This window comes from Crocodylus siamensis, chromosome 4 (assembly GCF_052110815.1).
Source record: "Crocodylus siamensis isolate JL-2025a chromosome 4, ASM5211081v1, whole genome shotgun sequence".
In the NCBI taxonomy this organism is placed as follows: domain Eukaryota; kingdom Metazoa; phylum Chordata; order Crocodylia; family Crocodylidae; genus Crocodylus; species Crocodylus siamensis.
Window position 1 is genome coordinate 64,659,120 of NC_143398.1, and position 26,214 is coordinate 64,685,333.

Genomic DNA, 26,214 nt, shown 5'->3' on the forward strand with positions numbered 1-26,214 from the left:
AGACGAGGCTTTTCTCCACATTCATCATGGGGAAAATGAAACCTTGTTTTAGAATCAAATACCGGCAGGCCACACTGGGTCCTGGGCTGTTCTCTGGCTCTGGGATGATTCCTTCACTCCCCTTTTGCTCCTTGTCCCCCCATAGCTTCTCCCCTGGTGTCTGCCCCTCTCACATACATACCTTCTCCCCCCCCCACCTTCCCCTGGCCACTTGTCTTCCCCATCCTCCACTGCTGCATGCTGTGCTCCTGAACAGCTCTGTGCTGTGTCCGTCTTTGCTCCCTGGCTCAGCAGGCAGCCAAGAATAAGTGAAGGATCCAGTGCCGTGCCAGGGAGCAGTGGGGGAATCAGTCCTACTGGCCCTCTTCTGTTCATTAGGTTTTAGTGCTAGAATAAAATAAAACAATCTCATGTTGTTTAATGTTCAGCATTATAACAAGCATTTCTTTGAGACTGAAATTTCAAAGTGCTCTGATTCTCTTACTGCTCCCTGGCGCAGGAGGGAGACCATATGGCCAGGGGCAGGAAGAAGGGGGGACAAGGTGTGTGTGAGAGAGGGGCAGACACCAGGGGAGAAGGTATGGGGTGGACAAGGTGTGGGAGGAGCAGGCATGGGTGGGGAGTAAGTCGCATGGGGCAATCTGCAAAGGGGCATGGATCTGAGGTCAGCTTGCCTGCCCCCACCACTTGCCTCCCCACTGCTTGCCCCTTCTTGCTGCTGCCTTCCTGCTGCAGCAATGTGGGAGATGGATTTAAGATGACCCTCCAATAATGAGAATCTTTACCTGGAAAATTTTAAGAAATTTATAATTTTCCATGCATAGACTCTAACATTTTTGGGGGGGAGGGTCATCTTAAATTCAAAGTAATCTTGGATTCAGGTAAATACATATAATAAGTCATACATATAATAAGTCATGCATTATGTCACTGCTAGGTGGTGGGGAAGCATGTAATTGTTTGTCTATAGCAAATGTCTACCCTAAGATAGAAGCAGAGAGATGACCTTTACATTGATGTAACTTATATCGGTGTATTTTTACTACAGATTTTCTGGTCAAATCTACTCCAGGGTTGATTCACTTATATAGGTATAGGGTATTTGTACACTGACTGTTCCTTATTTACTCCAGTGTAAAGGCCAATTACACTGATGTCAACGTGTCACATGTTTAAGCCCTAAGAGGTCTGAACAATGGGAATGCTTCATATAAATTAACTTTAAGTTTGGACCAAGTCCTACTGGCCCTCTTCTGTTCATTAGGTTTTAGTGCTAGAATAAAATAAAACAATCTCATGTTGTTTAATGTTCAGCATTATAACAAGCATTTCTTTGAGACTGAAATTTCAAAGTGCTATATATAACATTATTCTTTTAAATACATGAGTTAAAAATTTTAGAGGAACATTATATTTATAATGTGAACAACACAAACCTGATGCCTTATGAGGAACTTTTCCAAGCAGGGGAATATTTATAGTTGGATCAGCCATTATGCCTTTATCCAGTGAGCGCAAAGACAGGAATTCATAAAAGTACTCGGCCTACGAAAAAGCGTATTAAAAATACATGTTTATTTTAACTGCATTCACTGCAGCAACTATTCAGCATGTAAAGCAAAGAAGGATACTAGTGAATTTTTAGTCTTCATGCCCTTAGTCATATTTTCCCATTATTTCTTTAACTGATTCCTTGGTTAAATGTAATTTTCAGATGAATATTTGTCCTTGGAAATCAGGTATATTACAGTGCTGTAAGCTACTGGGAAGCCTAAACAGCCAGGAAAGTTATGTTTCTTTGTATTACACATTAAAATAAAAGGAACAAATACTGTGGTATCAATAACGTTTACACACCAACTTCCATTGCAAGGGATTATGCAACCAGTAAGCTAATTCTCAAGCAAAATTCCCACTGAGCTCAATGGGTTAGAGTCTCAATTTTGCAATAGCTCTTTAGCACTGCTCCAGTACACAAAGACACCATAAAGCTGTCCTAATGATGCGGCTGAGGAATCCCTCATAAAGCAGTGTCTGCACCACTGATGACCAGACCCCACAGCATAGAGACTGTGTTGTGAGTGTCAGCAGTAGGAGCTGGCATAAATTATAGAATCCTGGAAAATTAAGGCTGGAAGGGACCTCAGGAGATCATCTAGTCCAAACCCCTCCTTACAGCAGGACCATCCCCAACTAGATCATCCCAGCCAGGGCTTTGTCCAGCTGAGCCTTAAAAACCTCCAAGGATGGAGCTTCTACCACCCATGGTTGGAACGCTGTGGGTGCCTTGCCTAGGCATGTTAATTTTGTTCCCTTGTATGTGTACATTATAATACAGGATAGGAGTCTTCACTTATAAGATTGCATGGTGTTTTACTACAAGAACTTTGTCTCATTCCTGGATAGATATTTCTTTTTATCCTTTTCATTTTATGTCTTAACCCTAGGCCTTACTGAACTCCATTCAAACCCTAAACTGAATACAGGATGATAAGTTTTCTTCTAAGCAGCTCTCTTGTGAGGGTTCTCGCAACAGCACTTGAGTTCTTCACACAACTCCCTATGAGATTGGATGATATCATTAAGCCCATTTTATAGATGGGTGTTGAGGCATAAAGAGATTAAAACTAAATTTTGTCCAGAAATTTTGAGGGCCTGAATTTTCAAAGCATTGGGCACTGTACGTTTCAATAACACCTCCCATTGATTGCAAATGAAGCTGTCAGTGAAGTGAAGCCCAGCACTCCAGCAAATCCAGAAAATGAGAATTAGTCAATTAGTGAATAGCTGCATCTCAGTAACCTGCCCAGAATCATCTGGGCCAATGAATGTCAGCCAGAAGCAGGGACAGAATCCATTTCTAATGGGCAGTATTTTACTTCCTTAACCACAAAATCATCCTGTCTTCTCTTCGATTCCCTGCTTCTTTCAGTATATACCTTCTAACAACTACAACAAATGCTTTGGGAAGCTTCAATTCTGTTGCTTCCTAAGTCCTGTGTGCTTTATTTTGTAAGAATAATGTTCTTCTGAAATAGTTTTCAAATTCCTACAGACAAAATTTGAATTCCTGAACTTCCATTGTATGGAACTATAGCAAGCCTTCTGCTTTGGCCAGGGCTTAATCTACAGCACAGATCTCTGGTTGAGCTAATAGCACAACTGGCAGCATTGTCAAGTTATCCTCTATTTGGATGAGTTGCAAGGTGGAACAGGAGCCATATGCTTTGTCAGGGAGTTTCTCACCTATTGGCTGAGCACAGAGGAATGTAGAGACTGCTGACCTCTGGTTTCTGTTACAGATTCTGTAGTGGTACCTTCCAAATGGCTATAAATCCTCCTGCCCCCTTCTCCTACCAAGACTGTCTTTGTCCTCTTTCCTCTCATCTTCTCTACTATGACTCCTCCTATTCCTCTCTGCTCTCCCAACACACCACTACATACATCCTGCTCCTCCGCTCCTCCTGTTCCGCTCATAGATTCATAGATGCTAGGGTCGGAAGGGACCTCAATAGATCATCGAGTCCGACCCCCTGCATAAGCAGGAAAGAGTGCTGGGCCTACATTACCCCAGCTAGATACACATCTAGCCTTCGCTTGAAGACCCCCAGGGAAGGGGAGAGCACCACCTCCCTTGGGAGCCCGTTCCAGACCTTGGCCACTCGAACTGTGAAGAAGTTCCTCCTAATATCCAATCTAAATCTACTCTCTTCTAGCTTGTGGCCATTATTTCTTGTAACCCCCGGGGGGGCCTTGGTGAATAAATACTCACCAATTCCCTTCTGTGCCCCCCTGATGAACTTATAGGCAGCCACCAGGTCGCCTCTCAACCTTCTCTTGCGGAGGCTGAAAAGGTCCAGTTTCTCTAGTCTCTCCTCGTAGGGCTTGGCCTGCAGGCCCTTAACCATACGAGTGGCCCTTCTCTGGACCCTCTCCAGATTATCTGCATCCTTCATGAAGGGCGGCGCCCAGAATTGCATGCAGTACTCCAGCTGCGGTCTGACCAGCGCCCGATAGAGGGGAAGTATCACCTCCTTGGACCTATTTGTCATGCATTTGCTGATGCATGATAAAGTGCCATTTGCTTTTCTGATGGTTTCGTCACACTGCCGACTCATGTTCATCTTGGAGTCCAGTAGGACTCCAAGATCCCTTTCCACTTCCGTGCCACCCAGCAGGTCATTTCCTAGGCTGTAGGTGTGCTGGACATTTTTCCTCCCTAGATGCAGCACTTTGCATTTCTCCTTGTTGAACTGCATTCTGTTGTTTTCTGCCCACTAGTCTAACCTGTCCAGGTCTGCTTGCAGCTGCTCCCTGCCCTCCGGCGTGTCCACTTCGCCCCATAGCTTAGTGTCATCTGCAAACTTGGACAGAGTACATTTCACTCCCTCATCCAAGTCGCTGATGAAGACATTAAAGAGTATCGGTCCAAGGACCGAGCCCTGTGGGACCCCACTGCCCACACCCCTCCAGGTCGAAACCGACCCATCCACCACGACTCTCTGGGTGCGACCCTCCAGCCAATCCTCCACCCACCGGACTGTGCAGTCATCCAAGTCACAGCCCCTTAACTTGTTCACCAGTATGGGGTGGAATACCGTATCAAAGGCCTTCCTGAAGTCCAAGTATACGACATCCACCCCTCCTCCTGTGTTGAGGCGTTTTGTAACCCGGTCATAAAAAGAGACTAGATTGGTCAGGCACGATCTGCCTGCCACAAACCCATGCTGGTTTCCCCTCAGCATAACTTGCCCTGCCGGGCTCTCACAAATGTGAGCCTTGATAATTTTTTCAAAGACTTTGCCAAGGATGGAGGTGAGACTAACTGGCCTATAGTTGCCCGGGTCCTCCTTCCTCCCCTTCTTGAAAATGGGAACCACATTGGCCCTTTTCCAGTCCTCCGGGACTTGACCCGTGCGCCACGAGCGTTCAAATATTCCCGCCAGTGGCTCTGCAATGATGTCGGCCAGTGCCTTCAGTACCCTCGGATGGAGCTCATCCGGGCCTGCCGACTTAAAGGCATCCAGTTCTTCCAAGTGACCCTGCACCACCTCAGGGTCCACGCATGGAAGTCTGGTGCCTTGCTGCTGCCTCCCTACACTCCCAGTGAGAGACTTGTCATGCCTCTCGCTTAGGAACACTGAGGCGAAGAACTCGTTGAGGAGTTGAGCCTTGTCTCCTCTGTCCGTCACCAATTGTTTCTGCCCATTTAGCAGGGGTCCTATTCCTCCCTGGGCCTTCCTTTTACTCCCTATATATCTAAAAAACAATTTCTTATTGTCTTTTACTTGGGTTGCCATCCTCAGCTCCATGGTAGCTTTGGCCTGTCTAACTGCCTCCCTACAAGCACGAGCAGAAGAGGTATATTCCTCTTTGGTGATCTCTCCCTGTTTCCACTTTTTATGTGCTCCCCTTTTGGCCCTTAGTCTGCCCTGGATTTCTCTGGTCAGCCAGGGAAGCCTCCTGGCCCCTTTCCCTCTTTTACCTCTCATGGGGATCGTCTCGCTTTGTGCTCGAAGGATAGTTTCCTTAAGGCACAGCCACCCTTCTTGGGCTCCCATCATTTCAAAACTACTACTCTGTAGCGCGTCCTTCACTAATCGCCTGAGTTCACTGAAATCAGCTTTCCTAAAGTCCAGCATGTTCACCCTACTAGTTACCTTACCCACTCGACGCCTTATGTTGAATTGTATTTTTAGGTGATCACTGTCCCCCAGATGGCTACCGATCTGTAGGTCCCCTACTATGTCATCCCCCATTGCCAATACCAGATCCAGTAAGGCATTCCCCCTAGTGGGACCATGTACCTCCTGCGTCAGGTGGAGGTCCTGTACACAGGTTAGAAACCTGCGTGAGCGGTGGGACTTTGCTGTCTGTGTCTCCCAACAGATGTCCATGCTCCTCTCTGCTACCTCCCCTTTCTCCTTGATGCTCAGATCTCAGGAGCACTGACAGCATGGGAGTGACTGTCTCCTTGCTCTTAGTTGTGGTGGCAGCAGCACAGCATCTACCAGCAGCTAGGAGGAGCAGTTACTGAGAAAGTCTTGCTTAGGGGTTTCAGCCTTGGGAGAAGCACGCCCAGTTATTTTGTGGGAAGGACATGAATAATCCAGTTAGCACAAAGGATTTTTGAGGATCTGGAGTATACTCATTGCAAAGGACAATTTTAGAGGAGGGCTGAATAGAAGAGCAGTCTAGGCATGAAGATATAAGTAGGGGTGCACTGATAGAGATTTTTTGGCTGATACCTATAGCCAATTTTTAAGGAGGCATATTGGCTGATATGATTTCCAATATGCAGCCCAGCAGCTTTGAGAGCTGTGTCCAGATGGTAAGTCTGTTGTGGTGGAAGGGGGGGATAGAAGGAGGGGTGGGGGGCTGATTGAGGCCCCTGTGGTAAGGGAGGGAGTGGGGCAGGGGCAAGTGCTGCCCAGATGGGGCAGGGTGCAGGACAGAGTCATGGCTCATCCATGGGGCGTCAGGAGGGGGTGCAGCTCTGGCCACTACACATACCCCAGGAGGGCATGGGGGAGCGTGTGTTCCCAAATCTGCGCAGGGCGGGGTGGGGTGGGCTGCCACTTCAGGCTGGGGCCAGGGGCTGTGCCAGGCTCTTCCCAGTGGGGGCTGGGCTGCACTTGGGGCACGTAGCTGCAGTGCTGGGAGGGGAATTGGGGGGGCTATGGAAAATTTTGAGGTGGCTGCAGCCCCCCTGTAGTCCCTCCCAGCACTACTGCCACCTGCCCTGAGCTCAGCCTGGCCCAGCCTGCAACGGCAGCCACCCTGACCCACACAGATCTGGGGGCACATGCCCCCGTGTCGTCCTGGGGTATGCGCGGCAGTGGGAGCTGCCATCCCTTCCCCGTAGGCCCTGGATGAGTTGTGATTTCATCCCATGCCCCTCCTCACCCCAGCTGCTCAGCGCCTGCCCCTGCCCCAGCTTACTCCCTCCCTCACTGCAGGGGCCTTGATCTGCCCCTCCCTCCCCTTCCACTACAACAGACTTATCAGCTGGATGCAGCTCTCCAAGCTGTTGTGCTGCGCTCCTGGTCCCATGCATGCTGTGGCTGTGTGCATGCATAGGATGTTTATGGGCCACATTATCAGACGCATCAGGCAAAAAAGGCTGATTTCCAATATAGTCAATTTTCTTTCTGTTGGTGCCAATCTGATATTGGACTGATGCATCAGTGCACCTCTAGATGTAAGTAGTTAAAAAGAAAAAGGACAATTATTATAGGTTGATGAAATGAATAGTTTGTGTGGAGGGGGTATCAGTAAAGTACTCCAAGTCTGATTTTAATTAAAGAAAGGTTTTACAATACAATCTGCTATGCCAAAATATGAAAACAAAACCATTGAAGTTTTATATTCTGAACATTTTTGCTTTTAAATCTTTTGTTCAGAAAAATAATGGTTCAGCTCCCCACAGATCTGTACAGTGCTATAGCGACTAAGTTAATACTGCACTGTCTGTTTCTCATTGGATAGCTTTGATGTTTATATATCTAAACCAGGTCATGATGGGGTGGGTTATTAAAACGATATGTTCTTACAATGAAGTAAACAACAACTAGGAAATAAAGCAATAGCTCCACTCCCATGTTTCCATCTTGGTGGTGGTATAGCATTCTGTTTGCTAACAGCTGGGGATGAAGCTGGCATTATTTTCTAGATGAGGCAAAGACAAAATCTTTTGAGGAAAAGGGGAATTACAGGGAATTACTGCTACATGCATCACTTTAGTTCCTCTCAAGGTAGAAGTACTAGATGACTCCTTTTTAAAAAAGAGGCATAATAGTCATTAATGCATTGGGGTATGAGTCTGTTCCAATCACATTACAAATTAGTTGGGCAAAGCTGGGGAAAAACCAACATAGCCATCAAACTTACTGAGAAAAAAAAGTTCTTACCAGTGTCGAAGGTGTTCTCTCATAATTATGCAGAGACCATAAACTCTATTAGTTTCTCTAGTCTAAGAAAATTTAGGGGTTTGGGGGGCGTTTTCACTGAATTAGCTAACAAGACCTGAAATACCAGTTAGCACCTAGGGAAGGCCTCACAAACCTGAAAGTGTGTTTATACTATGTGCTAAGTAATGTTGCACATACTATGTTGCAAATCATGTTTGTTAAATCTTAGTTAAAAAGGCTGCACAAACTAAGGGCTACGTCTACAGCCAGTGGAGTGCAGCCCAAGAACAGGTGCCAAAAATTAGCCCCACATCCTCACTGATTCCCCTTCCTCTGCCTGATCTGATGTTCTGCTTTCTGCTCCTTGCCCTGTATTCAGGCCCAATCTGCTGTTCTGCTCCCTGCTTCACACTCCCTGCCTGATGTGCTGCTCTGCTTTCTGTCCTATCTGCTGCTGTGCTGCCTGTCCCCTCATTGATCTAACACATGCTACACAGAGGGTGCCCATTGGCACTTGCAGCACATGTGCTGCAGGTTGGCCATCCTTGTTCTAGTGCAGGGGTGGCAATCTATGGCCTGAGGGCTAGATCCAGCCTATAGATCCATTAGATTTGGGTCCTAGAACTGGGGGTTTGGTGACATTTGGCAGTATATGCTTATCAGCATTCAACAGTGGGGACCTGACCTTTGCCATACCATGACACTGACATGTGGCCCAAGATCTTTCATGTGCCACACCAGAGCTGGGTGGCAGCAAGAAGTGGTGGCAAGGAGAGGACCAGCCCAACTCAGACCTTAGCTGGGCCATTCTGCCAGGAAATGTTGCCAACTCTTGCATTAGTGTAGATGTAGTTCTGCTGGCAAAAGGCGTGTTTCTCCTGTCAGAGTTAAACCAGTTCCACGGAACAACAATCTCTGCAGACAGAAGCTGCCTCCTGTTGGTAGAGCTGTGTCTGCACAAGAGCTGTGCTGACTGGGGCTGCTGGCTGCAGGGTGTTTTCCTTTCACGCTTCTAGTTCGTATGGCTCTGCCAATAGAATTTTCTAATGTAGAGAAGGACTAAGGAAGTGACTTGTGACTTGTGTGTCTGACAACTGCCTACAATTTGTATATTTGCTGCAAAGGCTATTTGTGTGGAGTTTTTATATAGTTGCCTCCACTGTTTCCAAGTCCAGGCTGGGGCTTTGGTTCTGCTCTGACTGGAATGAACTGCTTGCAAATAAACCTATGTTGACTATCACAGCTGTAAAGTTTAATATGGAGGACACTGAACAAATGTTTGCTCCTGACCCTGGTTCAGCCAAGGATATGTTAGTATCGGCAACTGCACAGATCCTGAGGGGAAGAAGGAAGGAGAGCAGCAGAATAAAGACACTGGACTTCAGAAAATCAGACTTTCGCAAATGTAGGGAACAGGAGGACAGGAACCCTGGGAGGCAAGTCTAAGGAGAAAAGGAGTCCAGGAGAGTTGGCTGTACTTTAAGGAGAATGTATTAAGGACACAGGACCAAGCTATCCTGGAAAAGAGGGAAGTGCAAGTAGTGAGCTGAAATTAAAAAAAAAAAATTGTATAAAAAGCAGAAGGCCAAAGCACGCTTTGAGATGTAGCTGGCAAGGGACATAAAAGGCAATAAAACAGAATTCTACAAGTATTTCAGAAGTAAAAGGAAAAGCAAAGAAATTACAGAATGCCTTACAGATCCCTATTGATCTCTTACAGAATGCAGAAGCCACAGGTCCCTGGATTGCACATCACATGGATGCCCCCCACTGCACCACACAGATGCCTCTCCCCACATGGTACATCACTGCACCATGCCTGGGTGCCCCCCACTGCTGCACCGAGCTCACCCTTAACTCTTCACACTGCTGCACCGTCCCACCTCCTGGTTAGGGGTAGGAAGGAGAACCTGGAGGGGAGAGGGGAAACTTGAAGACTCCAGTTGCTGTTGGCGCCAGAATGATGGATGGAGTGGCAGTTGGTAGGAGCCTAGGGGCTGCATCTTACCCTTTCATGGGCTGCATGCAGCCTGTGGGCCAGGAGTGACACACAGGGGGTGCATGTGGTGCACCCCCTGCAAAAAGGTGCTGCCCACACTATCAGCTGCATCTGCGGGCAGTCACCACTCTGGCAGCCGGCTGTTCTGCCGGCAGTGCCAGTGGCATCTGCAAGTGGTCCATGATCGCCTCTGGCCAGCACCAACGCTGCCAGTGGCACCTGTGGGTGGTCACCAACCCATGGTCTGCACTCGCCACCCCCAGTGCCAACAGTGCTGGCAGCATCTGTGGGACCTCCGCTCACCACTGCTGGCTCCCACCACCACTGGTGCAGCTGTGACCCCCAGCCTCTGGGCGCACGCTCTGGGCCACCAGCTGGACAGACCTAGTACATATAGCATCGGGAAATGAGATAGCATATGGGAATTTGCAGTCTTAGGTCCAGTGTGTTCCCAAATGAATCAAACTGGACAGATTTTGACAGAGAGGAAGCTCTAATTGTACCACATGGACCAAGTTTATTGATGTAACTTCCCTGAAACTCATGTATCAGCAGCACATGTCTTTACTGCAGTACAGGCATTGTTGTAATAAACTACTGTATTTACTCAAATCCAAGACAAGGTTTCTTCCCCCTAGCAAAAGATGAGGAAAAACAAGCCTTGTCTTGGATTTAAGTACTCTGGCTCCAGAGCTGAAGCTGCCATGGCTGCCACTGTTGCCTGGAGTAAGCAACAAGGAAGCAAGTGCAGGTCAGGGGCCAGCAGCTAGGGTCTGAGATCAGGTGGCAGCGGCAGCTGGAACTCGGGCAGGGGATGGGGCAGCAGTGAGTGTGGGGATTGAGCAGCAGTGAGGATCAGGAATCAGGTGGGGGATGGACAGCAGCATGGGTTGGGTGAGGGAACTGGGTGGCAGTGAAAGTTGGGGATTGGGTGAAGGGTGGGGCAGCAGCTTCCATGGAGATTGGGAAACAGCATGCATGGGCTAGCAACGGACATTCAAAAAGCCCAAGCCTGAATTGATTCAATCTTTGCATGTTAGTCTAATCTGCATAGACTGAACTGATTTGTAAGTGAATAGATATTCACTTTTGATTCCAGAAATGCAAGCCCCACCTTCCCTTCCTCAGCAACCACAAAGCTGGAGTGAAACTGACCTGGGGGCATGGCCAGGCAGGGACTAACCCTGACTGAGGAGGGGTTTACCCTCCCCACCCTGGCCCACAGGGACCCCAGCTGGGGTATGCCTGGAGGGGGAAGGGGAAGCAACCCCTGCCAGCTTTGTTCCCGAGGCCAGATACTGGCCCAGGCAATGCCTCAGGTGAAGGGGGGCTGGGGCTGGGGCAGGGACGGAATTAAACTCCCTTATCTCCTTTCTTGGACACAGACACGGGGACCCAAGCTGCGTTCCCCACCTGCTCACTGCTCACAAGGTGGAGAGCGTGGCCAGAGCCAGCTGGTGTGGCCCTGCCATCCACCCAGGCTGGTGCTGAGGCTATGTGGCTGCAGGGCCGGGGCTGTGGGTAGCTGGCCTGCAGGTCTGCTGAGGGTAGACACAGATGAGCTGGGCCACAGGGGCTGGGCCCTTCCCAGTGGGCTGCAGCTCAGGCTGGGGTTGCAAGAGCTGCACAGCCAGTTTGCTCCTGGATCCCCACACCAGGCAGGGCTGTCATGGAGCTGAAGCTGGCTGGGATGGGTCCAGCGGGAAGAGCTGCTGGAAGCAAGGGGAAGGTGTGACCTGGCTGGGCCGGGCAGGACTGTTCTGCTCCCCTCACCTCCAGCTGTGCCTCCTGCTATTGCTACACTGTGCAGCACAGTGCCGCTCCAGGCAGGTGGAAGCTTCAGCCCGGTGGCTTCTGCCCAGCGCATGGAGCTCAAGCTCCAGCTCCTGGATGCCTCCCACCCACTCAGCCTGCCCACAGGGGCTGCTCATTGCGCTAGGTGGACAGACCAGATGGAAGGCATCTGGAAATGGCAGCCAGAGCTCCACGCACTGGGCAGAAGCCACTGGACCGAAGCTTCCTACCCACCCAGAGTGGCAGCAGTACTGGCAGTGGCAGCTGGAGGTGAGGGAGGCAGAACAGACCTGCCAGCCCTTGTGGTGCAGCTGCAGCCAGTGGGTACTCCATAGGTAGTAGCTCTGGGCACACAAGCCCCTGTGGTGGGCAGTTGCTGGGATCAGGTGCTGCTGATGCCTCCAAGCTGGCACAGGCAGTCTGCTGCCCAGCCAGCCACCACTTATGCTGCCCAGCTGAGCTGTCACAACACTGCAGCTGGCTGGGAAAGGCCCTGTCCCCATGGCTTGGCCTGAGCTGGCTCTGTCAGGCCCTTCCCAACAGGCTGCAGCTCCATGACAGCCCTGCTCAGCCTGGGCATGGGAAACCAGGATCAATCTGGCCATGCAGCTCCTGAGCTGCAGCCACCTGGGAAGGGCCTGGTCCCTATGGCCCATCCCTGGCTGGCCCCTCTGTGTGGCCACAGGCCCAGAGGCCAGTCCAGCCCCAGCCCCAGCCCCAGCCCCAGCCATGGGCTAAGCAGGATGGCAGGGCCATGCCAGCTGGCTCTGGCTGTGCCCCTGCCTCTGCTGCTGGAGTGGGGAGGAGAGGAATGCTCTGCCCCAGTGAGGCAGACCACAGCTGCTGGTGGGACAGGGATGGAGGGGGAGATTAAATCCTCCTCCCTCTCCTGGTTTGATTTAGGCTGCAGATGGGGCTGGTCATGCCCCACTGCTGCTGCTCAAACAGTGATGGGGGGGAATGCTTGACAATGGCTGCTGTACCCTGGCCAGGCAGACCCCAGCTGCACCCTGGCCAGGCAGACTCCAGTGGGAGAGGGGAAGGTGGGGAATAAATCCCCTCCCTGCCCCCTTTGCCTCAGGGGGCCATGCCAGCCAGTGTCTGACCATGCCCCTGCCCCTGCCCCTGCCCCTGCTCTGGCTAGATAGCAGAGGGGAGGGAACAACCCTGTTGTCTGGACCAGACAGCACAGCCCAGCCCAGGGATGCTGGTGGACTACTTTAACTTAAACCAGGAACGGGTCTGGGACAGAACTTGCATAAACCAGTTTGACCCAAACCAGGTTTATCTTAAAGCAGTTTCAGCCATTTTGAAACTGGTTTATGTGCACTGAATATCTGTTAAGTTCCAGGTTTAAACCAGTTTCTGATCACTTAATGTTTACGTGTAACTTCTTTTTCTAGCCATGGAGACAGGGTATGGAATGGGGCAGTAGCATGGGTTGGGTAGCACTGAGGGGTTTGGGGTGAGCAGCAATGTGTGATGGGGATCAGACAGCAGCTCAAGTTAGGGTTTGGATGGGGAGGGTAGACAGCAGAGCTGCAGGAAGGAGGACAGGTGGTGGGAAGCAAGGTGCCCCCACCCCATTGCTGGGGACAAATTTAAGATGAACCTCCAGAAGTGGATTGTACAAGTGGGGAAAATTATAATAAATTTATAATTTTCCATGTATAGAATCTAATTACTGGGGGGTCATCTTAATCTGAAGTTGCTTTGGATTTGGGTAAATATAGCATGCACACGTGTGTGTGTATATGCACGCATGCGTGTATGCATACACATGCACATACAGTTCATATTGCATGTAAGAAGGCTTATATATGATATAAACCTCCTTGGAAAAAGTAACTGTTTGCCAAAAGGTGACTTATTTTGTCCTTTAATTTCCAGAGCCAAGGAAAGGAATATTATTTTTCTTGTTAATTGGTCTTATCAGTCTCTGTAGTTTTTCCACCTCCTCTTGAACCTTATAGATAGTACCTCCAGCCCAGTGAAGTTCTTTCGGTTTTTAGACACAGTTAACAACATGAAAATAAAGGAGACAGAAGGGAGGGCAGAAGTCCACTGGGAAAAACCTAATTTACACAAAAGAAAAGATTTTCCTATTCTCATTGACAGGCCATTTTCCTGTCCTGTCAAGCTGCTGAAAAACAGCTGATGGCAAGGGAGTTAAGTAAAGTGGTGGAATTTTTATAAGTTTTGTCAGTTACAGGAACAGGAAACAATGAGTAAGTTGAGGCACAAACAGCTCAGAGCTGCATATAGAAGGAGAAATATGGATTTTTATTTCTAAAATGTGATGAATAGCTTCCTGAATTCAAAAACAAAATGGAGCCTCAGAGGAAGACACGTCTACTTTCGTGCATTTAGAAATGTTGTGAAAGATGAACTGTGGAATACAGCCCAAATTGGTTTTGCAGAGCTTGTCATGTACCTTTTTTCTACGTCCAGGAAGTAGTGAAGGACCCGAGTGGGCCCATATACTGCAAGGGTGAGTTTTTTTAATGCTGGAATCGATTCTTCAAATACTGTTTTAAATGAAAAGGAAATAATGGCATTATTGGGCTTGTGGTCTTGTCAGAAGTAGGAGGCACGAAGTTCTGTTTTTTCTAAAGGAAGATGGCTAAGAAGTACTGAAAGACTGCAAGAAGATGAGCCATTCTACTGAGGGAGCCCTAGGATGGATGGAAGGAAAAGAAACCTCCTTGGCATATGAAAAGAACCACTACATTTTGGAAGGAATTCTGATGTGATTCTAAAAATAAAATAGCCAGGGAAGAACTGATATGGGGGTGCTTTGCAGGTGACTGTACAGACTCTTAAGTAATGGTAATAAGAAGAAATCACTTTAAGGGCCAATCATTCTTTTATAATAAAGGGCTTAGTCCATCTATTTATCCAGGAGCATAAAACATAATGCTCCTGGAGCACTCTTATTGGTTAGTGAAACAACCAATTGGAGTGTGGAGCGCTGCCATGATTGTGGGGACAGAACGGACAGAGCGTGGAGGTGAGGCCAGTGGTGTCAGGTGCTGGTGGAGCAGGATGGAGGGACGGTGGGGCAAGCTTCTCCCCACCCCCCTACTCCTGGGAGGCAGTGGCAGCGCAGAGTGGTGGGTGGCGGCACACCGTCCCTGCCCCCCCTCCCACATCATTCTTGATGGGCAATTTGCTAGTAATACAATAAAACCTTTGCCAGTTTCTCAGCAGGAAGAAACTACATACCACATTTAATTACATTTATTTGAAAGCCAAATTTCTGGCAGTTGGTCTTCTCTCTTATTGCTTTAGAGGAAGTAAAAGATATGGATGGAGAGTACAGTTATCATTTTAACCATTTGTGGTTTGAAATCTGGGTAGCAGGAGTTCTTTAATGCTGATCCTGATGGAATTCCAGGAAAGGAGACTCCCTCCTGGAAGCTAAGGGGGCTGTGAGAAGAGTCAAGTTCTCGGCTAAAACCAATGGAAAAACGGAATCCAAGTATGCTAATATGCCTTTGACTGTGATGCTCTTCCCAATTTGCTGCAGCAGAAGGCTACTTGACAGCTGAAAATAATTAATTGAAGGATATTCCTGGCGACCGCTAGTGTGCTAAACAAAAACTTGAGCTTTTTATTTCCAGACCAGACCTGGATGCAACGTGTCACTGGATTAAGAAAGGAGAAGTGGACCTGTGCAATAAAGACCATTCTCCTAAAGAAAAGACTTTGTAAAACAACATATGTACAAAGGATTTCATAGTTACTTTTAAAATATAGTACATAGTCATATTCTAAAAATCAGGACACATTGAAGTTTTTTAAAATAACTCGAATGGGAAAGGTTATATAGTTTTTCCTAGAGCATAAAAATGTTATAAGGACAAATTTATGACTATGTTTGCAAGTACTGGGAGAAGAATGACCTTAAGGAGGAAAAAAGGGACATTCTCTTGTTTTATCTTGTTTTCTTCAGAGACCTCTCACAAAACAAAAAGTTACAACAAAATCTTTCTTGCAGTGTACTTTGACTACCATTCAGAAAGGAGCTATACGTTGATAAATACTGAAACTGGTAATCTGCAACTGCTATGGTTTGGCTTATTTTCTGTAACTATAAAGTATTTATTGTAAAATTGTTTATATATTTTAATTTTAAAATGATAAAGGGAGCGCCCTTTAATTGTGAATGCTTACAAAATTTGTTACAAACATTTTTTCTGGTTGCCTGTTTTTTTTCTTGTTCTGACAAGGGCTTCTTCTAAGAAATTGAAATGAAAAGATGGAAAATATTTAAGAAGTAGAGCGTGTATGAATCTCATATATTAATCTCACTTAGACCATGTATGTAGCAACTGTGTTTCCTTTAAAGTGTTGTCTCTTGAGTCTTATCTGTAGAAATCAGATGATTTCAATTCTACTTACGGTAAAAATGGGAAGTTTATTGGAGCCCAGGTTAAAAAAGCACTTGTCACTGAATTGTGCTAGTCAGCTTACAATGGAAATGAGGTCCCTGAAATAAGACCTCCCCTAGGCAGGAAAGGGGAAGGACTGTTACCTAAATGAGTGGCCGTTCAAATAAAAAATAGAAAAGATACATGAATCCATGCTGCTGTTAAAATATATAATGAAGCACACTGCTTTGGCATAAATTGTATTCTATTAATAAATTACTCTTTGGACCCTCACAGCAAGAGACAATTCATTCTTTTGTCATAAAACAAAAGAGCCATTACAATGCCAGTGGCGCATCCATGATCCAGAATACGCAACATGACAAATTCTAGAGGCTAATCCAAAAAACAGGAAATATATTTCTGCTCCTTAGGGAAAAAATGTGGAACACTGCATCACTAGCTTTAACTTCTAACAAAAGCAGGTTTGCACATGTCTACTGCTTGCTCTTATAACCTGCGTGCCCAATGTTTTTTGTGTCAGGACCAAAAATAAACTGTGAGCAGTTTTGTATTTTTTTTAATTCAGCGTTTGGAAGTTATGTGAAAATGAGGGCTGTCTAGTCTGGACAGTTGCCAGGCAAGTCGTTTATACAGTATTTGAAAATGAGTGCTTGGATTTATATCTGATTAATTATTCTTATTCCCTTTGGCAAACAGCAAATAATGTCCAAAAGACCTCAGCACTTTGGTGCTGAAAGAAGTTGACTTTGCATCAGTAAATTTTTAGAGGCAGTTATGCAACATATTTGAGCAGATACCCTGGTTAATTACACAAATTCATATATAAAATGGAAAATTAAATGAGCTCATTTGTTATCTTGTTAGCGACAGTGGCTGATCTGAGGTGATGAAAGAAAGTTCACAGCCTAAGGATAGGTTAATCCACCTTTGAATGGTGGTAAACATGGATAACGCACAAAGACTCATTTTGGCTATGCTTCAAACTTCCAAGCCTTTGTTCTTAAGCCTCCCAGGACAGCTTTGAAGTTTAGGATAAAACTCCTCTAACACACCATTACCAACGAACAACCTTTTGATTATGATCTCATGAAAGTGTAACCAATAACTTACATAAGTTAAAAGCGTGGCAAACAGCAAAGGTCATGTAATTGAACCTTTATTGATTCCATGTGTTTCACCCTTGGCTTTAACTGGCACTCCTGTATAATAAATACCTATCCCCAAAATTTAAATGTTGAATTTTCTCGGAATAAAAGCTATGAAACACCACAGCAGCTACTGTCAACCTAGAGTCCCACCAGATGAGGTTTGAATTTGAATGTAGAGGAGGAAGGAGAGCTCTTAACACCATTGTGGTGAATGGCAGCATATTTGCTTATTTACTGCAAACTAGAAAATAATCCTCAGTGGAATAGGCGTTGTATTCCAGGTTAAGAGGTATTTAAAAACTCTTGGAAAAATGGTTTTGAAGCAAAATTTCTCCCTTAAAAAATGAAAAAGTTTCAAATATTTTGCTGATCAGTAAACATTTTCTTGGCTTGTTTTAAATGTGTGGATTATTGTAAAACAATGTTATTATGAGTTAAAGAAACCACTGGATATTTAAATAAAGTACTTGCTTACCTTTGAAGTGGAATTACCCAGATTATGAAAATTAATTATCAAGGAAAGCAGCTGAAAGAAACTTGTACAGTAGATGCTATTTCTGTAAAACTTGAATCTGATTTTCCCATAGAAACAATGTTATAATAGGAAGTTATGTCCCTGACCAAGGGCCTGATGCCCAACTTTTTATAGAAATGACCATAAACATATTTAAATAAACTATTTAATCAACTATAAATGATATACACTGATAAAGTGGAGTCAGGAGTGGACTGGCCAAGTTCGCTGATGACACCAAACTTTGAGGCAAAACATCCACACCAGAAGATAGGCGGGTGATCCAGGCTGACCTGGACAAGCTCAGCAAATGGGCAGACGAGAACCTGATGGTATTTAACACCGAAAAATGCAAGGTTCTCCACCTTGGGAGGAAAAACCTGCAGCATCCTTATGGGCTCGGCAGTGCTACGTTGGATAGCACTACAGAAGAAAGAGACTTGGGGGTCATCATTGACCACAAGATGAACATGAGCCTGCAATGCAAAGCTGCGGCTAGTAAAGCGACCAAAACGCTGGCTTGCATCCATAGATGCTTCTCGAGCAAGTCCCGGGACGTCATTCTCCCCTTGTACTCGGCCTTGGTGAGGCCGCAGCTGGAGTACTGCGTCCAGTTTTGGGCTCCACAATTCAAAAAAGATGTGGAGAAGCTTGAGAGAGTCCAGAGGAGAGCCACGCGCATGATCAGAGGTCAGGAAAACAGATCTTACGATGATAGGCTGAGAGACATGGGACTCTTTAGCCTGGAAAAGCGTAGGCTCAGGGGTGATCTGATGGCCACCTATAAGTTTATCAGGGGTGACCACCAGGATCTGGGGGAACATCTGTTCACCAGAGCGCCCCAAGGGATGACTAGGTCGAACGGTCATAAACTACTGCAAGACCGTTTCAGGCTGGACATAAGGAAGAATTTCTTTACTGTCCGAGCCCCCAAGGTCTGGAACAGTCTGCCATCGGAGATGGTTCAAGCACCTACATTGAACACCTTCAAGAGTAAATTGGATGCTTATCTTGCTGGGATCCTATAACCCCAGCTGACTTCCTGCCTTTTGGGCAGGGGGCTGGACTCGATGATCTCCCGAGGTCCCTTCCAGCCCTGATGTCTATGAAATCTATGAAATCTATGAAAATGATATACACTGTAACTAATCGCATAAAATTTTATGTAATCAGAAGGCAATGGGCCTTGGAGGAGGACACAAACTCCTCCATGACTGTTTTAGGCTAGATATAAGGAAGAACTTCTTTACTGTCCAAGCCCCCAAGGCCTGGAACTGACTGCCTCCAGAGGTGGTGCAAGCACCTACTTTGAACACCTTCAAGAGACATTTGGATGATTATCTTGCTGGGATCCTATGATCCCTGCTGACTTCCTGCCCTGGGGCAGGGGGCTGGACTCAATGATCTTCTGAGGTCCCTTCCAGCCCTAGTGTCTATGAATCTATAAAGCTGAATTGATTCAATCTTCACAGGTTAGCCTAAACTGTGTAGATTGAACTGATAAGCAAGTCAAAAGACATTCACTTTTGATTCTGGAAATGCAGCCACATACCTGCATTTGCTACAAGTCTGCATGTCTGCAATGGCCTAGGCCAGAAGCTGGGGGGCACTAGAGCATAGCTCCCTGCTCGGCTGGAGCAGACAGCTTGGGCCCAGTCAAGCCCAACCATCCTAGGCGGGGGGTTTGTGGGAGAGGTGCAAAGCATCATGGGAAGTTAGGGGTCTGTGAGTTAACTTGAATCTTAGGGGGATCTGGGACAGAAGTTTAATAAACTGATTTAAACTAAATCAGTTGAGTCTGATACTTCATCCCTCCAGGTTTACCTTAAATCAGTTTCAGACATTTTAAAAGCAATTTATATGCACTGAACTTCTGTTGTGTTACAGATTTGAACTGTTTTTTCATCACTTATACCAGTTTGTGTAATTTCTGTCCCTAGCCAAAGCCAAAGAGTTCACATCATCTTCTATTCTTGAGTGACCCAGGAGGCAATAGAGAGTCTGACCACACATGCACAATAAGGGGCTGTTATGGTGGCTTCACTTGCTATTTCCTTAACTAGAGATGACCACTGCAAATCCATTTTTGGGGTATAAACCAGATTTAATGGTGGATGGGCTCGCCCACTTCTTCCCAGGTTTCCTGTTTCATGGGCTTACTGGGGGAACACAGCATCTACCCAGCACTCCTTAGAGCTGTTTCAAAAGCAAATATTCTCCCTTAACAGAAAAAAAAAAGATTCAAAGGCCTTTTTCTCATTTTTGGGAAAATGAATATGAAAATTTCTGTATGCTGGTTTGATTGTTTCAGGATATTTATTTTGGGAAGTTTTGTACAACGTTTTGTTCCCTCCAGTTCCCCCCCTTTTCTTTACTGTAAAAAAAAAAATATCTCCAATAGTTCCTCTGTGGAGGAGTGATCTTTGTGGTTAGAATCTGTTGTGTCCTTCCCTGATGTCTTTTATCTTTCTCTTGTAATTCTTGATTTATTCAGGGATAGAGAATTAATCTTTCAGAACCAAGACATGGAGGGATTAAAACTACAAGTGGATTTTTGTAGTGCACAGACACATAATGACATGGCTAGGAGCCCAGAGCAGCTGTCACAGACAGGGGCAGTGGTGAATTCCGGTTGCCACAGCTGCCACAATTGCAACTGCACAGCTGTCATACCAGCCATTTTTTTTCTGCCTCCCTTCCATACCCTCCCCACCGAAGTCAGGGTCCAGGAAGGCTGCCCCAGGCATCCTGCCCCACTTACGCCACTGATGGTGCAACACATTTTGGTAGTCTGAGTAGTCCCAAGATAGGTAGTCTGACTCCCTATATCAAGCATTGGGAAAGTCAGATGCCACAGAAACTAGCAAGCTGACCAGCAAGCCACGTAAGCTCTCTAGGAGAAGATGTTCTGGCCCTCAAATAGTCAAATTGTGAGAGAGAAGGCTGAGCCTATATCTCTTCAGGATTCTCATCAATTAGCTGTCTTTTAAGCTGGCTTAGTCCTTTTCATAAAACAACAGACAGTGATTGAGCTAAATTCTTCTTATCCCATTACACTCTTGTGGTTAGGGAACTTGTGGTTATACTTTTGTGGTTAGGGAACTCGCCTGGGAGGCAGGATCACTGCTTCCAAATATGCATTTTTTCAGACACGGAGCAGAGATTTTAACCTAGGTCCCTACTGCCAAGTAGAGTGCTCTAACCACAAGGCTAGAGGGTAATTCAGGGAGAAGTTTCCATCTCTTCTGTTGAAGCTGTTCCACCTTGTATAAGTAATTAATTAAATATTCACAGCACCAAGGGCTTTAAGCTGACTTCCCCATATCTGAGGTGAGTGCTCTACCTACTGGGATGTACAATTATTCTTTCTCTCTTTGGCCCATACTAGAACACCTTGAATAAGAAAGCCTGAGAAAGGCAGTGTCAGTGTTGTGGTTAGCCATGATAGTATGGCAGCTCCGTGATCTGAAGAGGGACCTACTGAAGTGCTTTCCCACCCAGACTTTGGGACTTCATTAACCACTGACTTCAAATCATGAGTAGGATGTACTGAATGAAAGTGACCTGCTAGAGTTTATGAGACATTCACACCAGCAGATAGGGAACTGGAGCAAAGGACACTGTCAAAGGTACTGAAAAAGTAGGTGTTCTGCTTACTCTTCCTAAAATATATTGCTTTGCTGTTGCTGTTTTTCCCAAAAAAAGTCATGATCCCTTTTGTCCTTAACAAAGTTTCCTTTGTCTTGTAGACACAGCCACAGTGCCTACAAGGCAAGTATGGCCTTTTAGGGGTGGTCAGAAAAGATATGTGGGTTGCTTTCTAAGTTTCTAGTTAGAGGCTTAGTGTAATGATGTTTTGTTAATATTAATAACCTCTAGATATTTAAACTCAGCCTGATGATGACAACTGGCAGCAGGGACACATAATTTAAAAAGGTGTACTTTTATTCGAATTATTTTCTTGTGGCACTGAGCAGGATATCTGGCAAAACCTACCTGCAGCAGCTGGAGACTGCCCTGCTACTGGTGCGACAAGCAAAACCTTCCAGGGCCCTTTAAGAGTAGGGTCTTTGTGAACCAATGTGATAAAATTTGAGGAAAAGACAAAACAGTAGGGAAGGCAAGATAAGAATGCCACTAGGGGAAACCCTGAGAGGCAAGTAGCTGAAAGGGGAAAAGAGACAGCATCAAAAAATCGCCAATAGCCCTGCCACCGCTGGACTGAAAGCAAGTAGGGCTGAAAGGGCTAATTAGACTGTGCTCAGGTCAAATGATAGGAAGGGGCTGGCTGGAAGTGGAGGGACTTACTGGTATAAGAGAAGAGACTTGTTCTCAGGCCAGCAGACTCACTTTAGCCCTGGCTGGGGAAGGATGAGGTGCTCCCAGCAGGCTCCTGTGGCACCTGGAGTCCTAGTAAGGGAAGCTCTAGCTTGCCAAGGCAAAGAAGCCTCTTTCTGAAGCCTGAGTAAGGTGGTAAGGAAATTCAGGTTGTTCATTGTTGTGTAAGTACCTGGACAGGCTTTGCTTTTTGTGGTGGTCAGGATAGTAACAAAGGGAGGACCAGCAGTGGCTGTGAGGGAAGGATTGGAGGCTGCATTACAGGTACCTTAAAGTGCCCTGTGAGGTTTTGACTCCTTGCGAGGCTAGCAATGTAACAGGCCTGCAGTCTTGCCTGTGAAGAAAAAAACCATAACTTTCTTAGCAGTGCTAGGACTTAGTAAGATCCTTTTTCTTCTTATTTCTGCTCTTGCCTATTACTCTTCTCCCCCTTGAGTGGTTCTTATTAGCACCTGTGTTGCTGAAGTCTCATTTTTTTTTTACCCACAAACTCTTCCCTTCATTTCCCACTGACCATCTTCCCCTGTACCTGTACAGCCCAGTTAATATTGGATAACTGGCTAACAGCAGCTGGAGATATGAGAGAGATTTCCTGTAGCCTCTCTGGCACACTCGCTCACAAAGATTGCTGGAACAAACATTTTGCATGAAGCGTGTTGGCAATGTTGGAAGTGATAAAGGAATTCTGTCTCCAAGTGTCATGACAGAACAGTAGGGAGAAAAGGAAATCGGATGCTATCTACTGAGGTTTGGCGTGAGAAGACAAAAGGAAAGCCGGACAACTTAAAAATATGTCTGCATTGCAGGCATTACTATAATTGCAGCTCGCATAGACAATACCTGAACCAATCAGTTTACAATTAATTTGGGTGCTGATAGCAGTGTAATCTTGGCAGACCTGAAATCAGCAGAACCTTTTTCAGAAGGTGAGTTAACACTATGGCAGTTAGTCCCTGCTCATTTCCCTGCTGCCGTGACTACACTGCTATTTGTACTTGAGCTAACTAACTAACTCACAAGCTGCAGTTACTGCAGTGTAGTCATGCACTTAAACTCAGAGGGCTGGAAGGGACCTCATGAGGTCATTTAGTCCAGCCTGCTACTCAAGGCAGGATCATCCCTGGCTAAACCAGTCCAGTCAAGTGTCTGTCCAAACTGCTCTTGAAAATTTTCAGGGACAGAGATCCCACAGCTTCTCTAGATACCCTGTTCTAATGCCTGATGATCACCTTATAGTCAGAAAGTTCGTCCTAATCTCCAACCTAAACTTCCTGTGTTGCAGTTCGAAGTGATTGCTATAGCTATCCCCTAGATAGGCAAAGCCTTCTTGGCAAAGCGGCTCTCAACCTTTTTTGTGGTTTCAGCCTAAATCAGTGGTTCTCAACCTTTCTTTGTACCAGGACCCATTTGTAAATATCCATGGCCAGTCCCAACCCAGTACCCCTCACTCCCGACCTTCTGCCCCCTGCCCCCAGGCTCCAGTCCCCCAATGTGTGGGGCAGGAGGTGGGTATGGGGCAGGGAGGGTGTGTATGGGGCAGGAGAGGGCCCAAGCAAAGCCCTGGTTTCCTACATTTTTTTTCTTTTAAACGAGAATCCATTTTTAAAGTTTGTTCGTGACCCTTTCAGATATTCTTGTGACACACTTTTCGGTTGTGACCTATGAGTTGAGAAACACTGCCCTAGAGCCACTTAATCCCCAGGCAGAAGGGCAGAGCTAGGGCTTCAGTAACCATGAAAAGAAAGTGTCCTTTTTGACTGAGTAAACTTTGATTTTGTTAAATGTGACCGATAGCTGAATGTGAAAGGTTCTCTTATTCCACAGCTATAAAGAATATGCAGTGCTGAATTCTCCTATACTTTTGGTGTTTGCTTTTTGGGTGATAATTTTATATAACCCGGAAGAGATACAAGCAGATTTATCTAATGTTCACTTCTCCATGTTACTGCTAGTGGTGATGGAAGAGCAAAAAAACATCAGGATGAGGGAGGAGAAGCTAAAATAAGCCAGTTATTGATATGTAAAGGAAAAAATAACTAGAACAAGAGAGGAATGGAAGAGAAGGAACAAGACAGCAAAAGGACTGAGAAGTCAGCTACTGAAAAATGTCTAAAAATATCCTGGGCGAAAGCTGATTCGTCTGTAACAGGGGATAGACAAACCTCACCCAAAATCAAGATATCAGTGGTCTGTTTTGGACTCATTGAATTAAGTGAAGGTGTTAAACAGGCATAAATAGGCAGAAGGCAAGGCAGGGTGGTACCAGAGACTAACTGGTTCATAGTAGCATGAGTTTTTGTAGAGCAGAGGGAGTAAACCAACTCACAGTGTAACAATACCGAGCTTGAAAGCAGGATGACACTCCTTTTGGGTTTGCATAAAACTCTGAAGCAGTTTCCAGAGCTGGGCAGACCTGGTGAAAGGATATCAGTTTTAGGCAGAGAAATTTATAGGAGAGGTAGCTTGAAATGCCTTGTTGGACTTGGTCCTGGCCACAGGCGACAACCTGGTGAGGGGAATGCGGGTTCTTGACCACCTGGGCAATAGCGATCATTGCCTACTCGAATTCACCATCCAGTGCAGGGTGTCAAAGGCCTGCAGCAAGGCATCAGCCCTGGACTTCAGGAGGGCAGATTTCAATGAGGTAAGGAGACTAGTCGGGGAGGCACTGAGGTCCCGAAGGGGAGGGGATTTGAGAGTCCTAGAAGAGTGGTCGTTCCCTAAGGAGACGATCCTCTAAGCGCAAAGGGTGACAATCCCCACACGGATCAAAGCGGGCAAGAGTCCTCAAAAGTCCCCATGGCTCACCAAAAGCATCCAGGAACATCTAAAAGCAAAAAAGGAGGGATACACCCAATGGAAGGGAGGGGCCATCACCAAGGAGGATTATACCTCCATTGCCTGAGATTGTAGGGGGCCTGTTAGGAAGGCTAAGGCGGAGATGGAACTGGGACTAGTGACCCAGATCAAAGATAACAAGAAGTCCTTCTTAAATACATAGGGGGTAAAAAGAAGGTACTGGGTAATATGGGGCCTCTGGAGGACACGCTTGGAAATCTGGTGATCGCACCAGATGACAAAGCTAACCTCTTTAACAGATTCTTTGCTTCCATTTTTCTGAGCAGGGACTGGACTTCAACGCCCCAGTTGGGATCTCGGACAGACCCAAGAGAGGTGCAGCCAGGCCCAGGGTCAGTGAGGACCTAGTCAGGCAACTTCTGGTGGGACTAGACGTGTTCAAATCTGCAGGCCCTGACAATCTCCACCCCAGAGTGCTGAGGGAACTAGCAGAGGTCATTGTGGGACCCCTAGCACAGCTTTATGAGCACTTGTGGTGCTCTGGCGAGGTGCCAGAGGACTGAAAAAGGGCCAATGTGGTCCCCATTTTTAAAAAAGGGAGGAAAGAGGACCCAGGAAACTATAGGCCTGTTAGTCTTACCTTGGTCCTGGGAAAGCTGTTTGAGAAAATTATCCAGGAGCATATCTGCCAGGGACCAGTATTGGAGATTATGCTTAGGAGCAACCAACATGGGTTCATTAGAAGTAGGTCCCGTCAAACCAATCTGGTTGCCTTCTACAACCAGGTCACAAAATCCTTGAATGCAGGTGTTGCGGTGAACATAGTCTTTCTGGACTTTAAGAAGGCCTTCAGCACCGTCTCTCACCTCATTCTCATTAAAAAATTAGGTGACTGTGGTGTTGACGCCTACACAGTCAGATGGGTCACAAAGTCACTGGAGGGCTGCACCCAGAGAATGGTGGTGCATGGGTCATTTTTGACCTGGATGGATGTGGGCAGTGGGGTCCCCCAGGGCTTAGTCGCTGGGCCCACACTGTTCAACATCTTCATCAGCGACTTGTACGAGGGGGTGAAAAGCACCTTGTTCAAATTCACGGATGACACTAAGATGTGGGGAGAAGTGGGCATGGTAGAAGAGATCTACAACTAGATCTGGAAAGGTTACAGAGGTGGGTGGATGAGAATAGGATGAATTTCAATACTGACAAGTGCAAGGTATTGCACCTGGGGAGGAAGAACCAGCAGCATACCCAAAGGCTGGAGAACTCCCTTCTCATCAGCACAGAGGCAGAAAAGGATCTTGGCGTCACTGTT

General features: G+C 46.5%; 1 protein-coding gene and 1 long non-coding RNA gene across 3 annotated transcripts in view; one reads left to right on the forward strand and one right to left on the reverse strand.

The window, feature by feature from the left end:
- WIF1 (Wnt inhibitory factor 1) overlaps positions 1–26,214 on the reverse strand; it is an 86,511-nt gene that overhangs the window by 37,051 nt on the left and 23,246 nt on the right. For both annotated transcript variants that reach the window (XM_090042451.1, XM_090042450.1), the window contains exon 3: positions 1,437–1,545. In XM_090042451.1, the coding sequence (XP_089898577.1) occupies positions 1,437–1,545 (109 nt within the window). The remainder of the gene's footprint in view (positions 1–1,436; positions 1,546–26,214) is intronic.
- The window catches only part of LOC149865794 (uncharacterized), an 81,432-nt gene that overhangs the window by 3,800 nt on the left and 51,418 nt on the right, over positions 1–26,214 (forward strand). The window lies entirely within an intron of this gene.